At 16.8% G+C, this 5,137-nt stretch overlaps 1 protein-coding gene across 1 annotated transcript in view; it reads left to right on the forward strand.

Annotated features, from left to right (window-relative positions):
* Positions 1–2,616, forward strand: part of LOC102673841 — a 6,349-nt gene extending 3,733 nt beyond the window's left edge. Inside the window, exons 3-5 of the mRNA XM_006609037.2 lie at positions 2,120–2,211; positions 2,303–2,408; positions 2,518–2,616. Coding sequence (XP_006609100.1) covers positions 2,120–2,211; positions 2,303–2,408; positions 2,518–2,603 — 284 coding nt within the window. The 3' untranslated portion in view covers positions 2,604–2,616. The remainder of the gene's footprint in view (positions 1–2,119; positions 2,212–2,302; positions 2,409–2,517) is intronic.
* Positions 2,617–5,137: the final 2,521 nt, after the last annotated feature.

The following is a 5,137-nucleotide window of genomic DNA, read 5'->3' on the forward strand; positions in this document are numbered from 1 at the left end:
GTAAAAAATTATATTATATACATAATTTACATATGTATTATATATATTGCTAAAATTTCAAAATTTTTAAAATACAGATTAGAAATCTTTTTTTGATCTCCGTCTGTTATTAACGATTTTCGAATCGAAGCTGTTATATGGATTATGGTAGATTATTTACTCATTCATAGTAAATTGAACGAGAATAATAATACGAAATTAAGTAGTTAAGACAAATTAGATATATATAATATNATTAATAAATTTAGAAAGAAACGAAAAAAGGAAGCAAATGATCATTTAAATGAAATTATATTAACTTTCATCATTCTAGTAATTCGTTCGTTTATATACACCCTATATATAGAAATAAAAATAAAATTAATTTAAATATTTAAATATTTAATATTTAATTTAAATATTTCTTTTCGCTTTAATTTAGTTTTAATCGTTATCTTAAATCTTTTTATATAATTGATCTGTATTGTATTTTACAATCTGATACATATTTGAGAACTATTCATGAGTTTTCGTTAATAAACTTATTTGCAATATTAATTATTGCAATAAAAAGAGAAAGAAATTCTGAGATAGAATTAATGAAGGTAACAATTATAGTATATAAAGACGTCGATATTCGATATTTGTTTAGTTCTCGTTGGATGTATTTCAAGTACGTTGGAGTCTGTGTCTTTATTTTAAATCACATCTAAAAAAAAAATGAAAACAATCGTGATTATTTCTGCTATTTGTATTTGCGTTGGTGCATTGGTAACCCTTCAAATATTTTTAATTTTATCCACATTTAATATAATTAGTATTTTGACATTTTGACTTAAATTTTAACTTTTTCTTTAATTCATTAAATTTTATTAAATTTTTTTTTATTTTAATATTTATGTGTTTAAAAATATTTTCAATTGTCACAACTTATATCTTTACAATAGATTATTTTCCCTTTAATATAAATTTATTATATTTAATTTTTATTTAATGATGCTACTTTTTCGTTACTTTTTAAAGTATAATATTAGTAAATCTTTCACATTCGAATTTGCTTATTTTCGAAATGAGACATAATTAATTAGGAATTTTAATTATTCCATAATATTAAATAATTTTAAAATGACAAAATGATAAATATTTGTAATAAAAACATTGGTTTCAAACATTGGTTTCAAACATTCAATATTAATTTGTCAATATTGTGTCTTCTTTATCAAAGTATTTTCCTATTACGATCAATCAAAAAAAAATCTTTTGTAACATAAAATGAATAATTTGATATTTGAAACGATTTATATTGTCATTTGTTATTTATTACTTTTTTTTACAATAAAATTCTTATGTTAGATTTATTTTGGACCTCTATATTTATTCATAAATATATTAATCTTTATCAATTTTACGATCGTTGTATTTTTACGATTACTTTATTTTGATAATAAAAATTGAGATGTAATAATTTTTCTATTTCGATTAAAAATCTTTTTTTAGAATCCTTAAGAGATGTCTATTTTTGAATAATTAAATGTAATGACACAAATGGTGGAATATTATTTTTAACCTGAATTGAACGATAGTTTTAAAATTCATTATTTTGATTATGTTATGATACTATAAATAAAGATACTATTACCAAAAACATTATTAATATTTAAAATAAATGGAAGATAAAAGAATATATATTAAAAATAAATTTATGTTTAATAAATAAATAAAATTAATTTATATTAATAATTTATATTAATAATTTTATATATAATAATATTTTATAATATTAATATTATATAATAATTTATATTAATTTATTATTTTATAATTAATTTATAATTAATTTAATAAATAAATAATTATTTTAAAAATATTCTATTTAATTTATATATAAATACTTATATATTTCTATTTAATTTATAGATAAATCTATTTATTATTTTCATAATAAATTTTAATGTCTTTTTTAGACACATGAAGAATTAAAATCCGAGCTACGTATTCTGCAGCCAATTTGCAAGGCAGAAGTTGGTAATGATCAACGTAAGTTGCATATATATAATAATAAATTGCATATATATAATAACTTGAAAACAAAATATATAAATAATAATATTTCTGATTAATATTTTTATTCGAATTTTAGAAATAATAGATGATGTTAATGATGGCAAGATCAATATAGATGACGAAAATGTTTTATTATTCGTTGAATGTACGATGAAAAAATTTAATATTGTTAGTATAAATAGTATTATTACTTAAATAGAATTGTACATATATATATATACATAGAAATATAAAAAAATTATTGTCCTTTTTGCAACAGGTTGACGAGAATGGAAATTTTAAGGAAAAAGATACCAGAGATGTTGTAGGAGCAGTTTTAAATGAGGATGAAGTTAATCAATTAATCACCGAATGTTCACCTATCTGTAAGTAAAAAATTATTAATGAAAAAATAAAATTCTTTTATATTATATATTTTAATTATTATATAAAAGTTTGAATAAATTATTTATTTTTGTTTTTTTTACATTACAGCTGATACCAATGTACGTGTAAAAATTAGTAAGATATTACAGTGTTTTGCGAAATATAAAACAATAAATGCTGTACTAAATTCCTAAATATTCAACTTTCAAAAAGAGGATTATTCAGAATATGATCTACTTATTTTCTATTTTAATTGATTTAATGTATTTTATTTAATTAAAAAAATATTTGAATACTTTAATTAATAAATTGGAATATGGTTATTTAACATATTTAAGTTTTTAGTTATTGAATTATGTTTCTCCGTTTTCCTAAATTTTTATATTCTTATTAGTCACTTGATATAGTACGTAATTATTTACTATCAAATTTTTTTTACTTCGTAATTAATAAATTAATAATTAATATTTAATAATTAATGATTAATAATTAATAAATTCGAAATTCTTTTGTTTTTATATACATTACATTATAATTGAGAACTATTTTATTCTAAAATATCGAATTTTATGCTAAAATAAATTATTTTGTTATTTATAAAAATTATCAAAATATATAAGATTTTAAATTAAATATTTAGATTGCAATTTTAGTCGCAATACGAATTATTAATAAAGTACAAAATAGATCATTCAAATCACTTAAATTATCATTTCAAAACACTTAAATAAGATTGATTTTGTTATTATTGTAGATTATAGAAATTATCTTTTTGGTTCTAGGAAAATTGGTCAAATATTGATGAAACCAATCGTTTATATTGTTTTTACTCTTTATTATTATCGTTTATTATGATTATAATATTCACGTCTGATTTCTGATTTATATTTAAATGTTAAATAAATTTTATAAGAAAATTAATTAATTAATAACATTTAATGACAAAAACGTAATTAGTTTCTTCTTATTATAAATTAAGTGAGACTTAAATGTTGTTTTCTTTTTCTTTGTTTATGTATAATTCATATTTATAAAAATTCATTTATTTTAATAATATTTTTTATTTGATTAATTAAAAAATAATTTCTAATTAATACATCTATCTATTATTTCTAGCAAAAGATATTAATAAAACATAATTATACTTATAAAAGAAAAAAAATTATAAAAAAAATTTTAAAAATTGAAATTTGATTTAACAGTTTGCACAATTTTTTTAATTTAATTTAATCATTTAAATTAAAAAAAAATTAATTTTTCAAACATTTCTTAAATTAAGTAAGGCTTAAACGTTGTTTTCTTTTTCTTTGTTTATGTATAATTTATATTTATAAAAATTCATTTATTTTAATAATAAAAAAATAATTTATATTTGTATTTATGCATATATTTGTTATTTAAAAAACATATTTTTCATGCATAAAAAAGTAAAAAAAATATAAAATTTTTAAAAAAATGTAAATAGTTGGAATTGAATTTGATAGTTTGCGGGATTATTTCATTATTTAGAAATTAAGAATATTATGCGGCTTATAAAATTGAATGTAATTTTCCAAAAATTATGTATCTCATAAATTTTAAAGAAAGAATTTTTTTATTATACATATAAAATATTTGTTTATAATATAATTTCTTTTAATATATATCATTCATTTTTATATCATTTCCAAAAGTTCTTCATGTATAGATGGCCATTTAATAGTTTTCATAAATTTTGTAAAATGTGATCTATAAAATATAAAAATTTCTAATATTAATTCTAACATAAATTTTTATTGAAAATCAAATGTTATTTTGCGATTTAATAATCATATTCTTTATTATATGAAAATCAAATGCTATTATGCGATTTAATAATCATATTCTTTATTATATTATAATATGTAACTCTCTTTATAGTAACTAATATTCATTATTATTATTATTATTGTTATTATTGTTATTGTTATTGTTATTGCTATTGTTATTTTTATTGCTATTGCTATTGTTATTGTTATTGTTATTGTTATTGTTATTGTTAATGTTAATGTTATTGTTATTGTTAATGTTATTGTTATTGTTCTCTATTTAGTGATAATCTTATAATAATAATAAATATATAATAATAATAATATATATATATATATATATATATATATATAATATTTATTGGATTTATCATCATTTTTATTTTTATATAAATAAATCAATATATAAATGTAATAAAAATGATATAAATCAAATATTATAAAACATGATTAAATTTTTTATTATTAACATATCTTAAACAAAAATCTCTAACACTATTAACGAAGACAATTTGTAATCATTCATTTATTTCATCGTTAGATAAAATTACAAGATTTTAACAAGATAATCATTCTATTATACCGTTAGATACAAAAATGAAATTTATAATGATTTATTGATGAACATACGAATTTTCTCGTGTTATATAATACATTCAAATCAGATATATATGTGGAAATTTTCTATTATAACATATTGAAATAAATACAATAAAATTCAGAAATTCTTCTCGATTGTTGTAGGACAAAATATAAAAAAGCAAAATAAAACAAAATTTGCAATAAAAAAAAATAGTTTTTTCTCTATATTCATAATACGATATTTTATTATGGAAATTAATGAAGATTTATGAAAAAATGTATTTAATAAAAATAATAATTTTATGTTAATAAATATATATAAATACATTTATAACTATTTTCTAATTATATAAATATTA

Source organism: Apis dorsata, unplaced genomic scaffold (genome assembly GCF_000469605.1).
Source record: "Apis dorsata unplaced genomic scaffold, Apis dorsata 1.3 scaffold_52, whole genome shotgun sequence".
Taxonomy (NCBI): domain Eukaryota; kingdom Metazoa; phylum Arthropoda; class Insecta; order Hymenoptera; family Apidae; genus Apis; species Apis dorsata.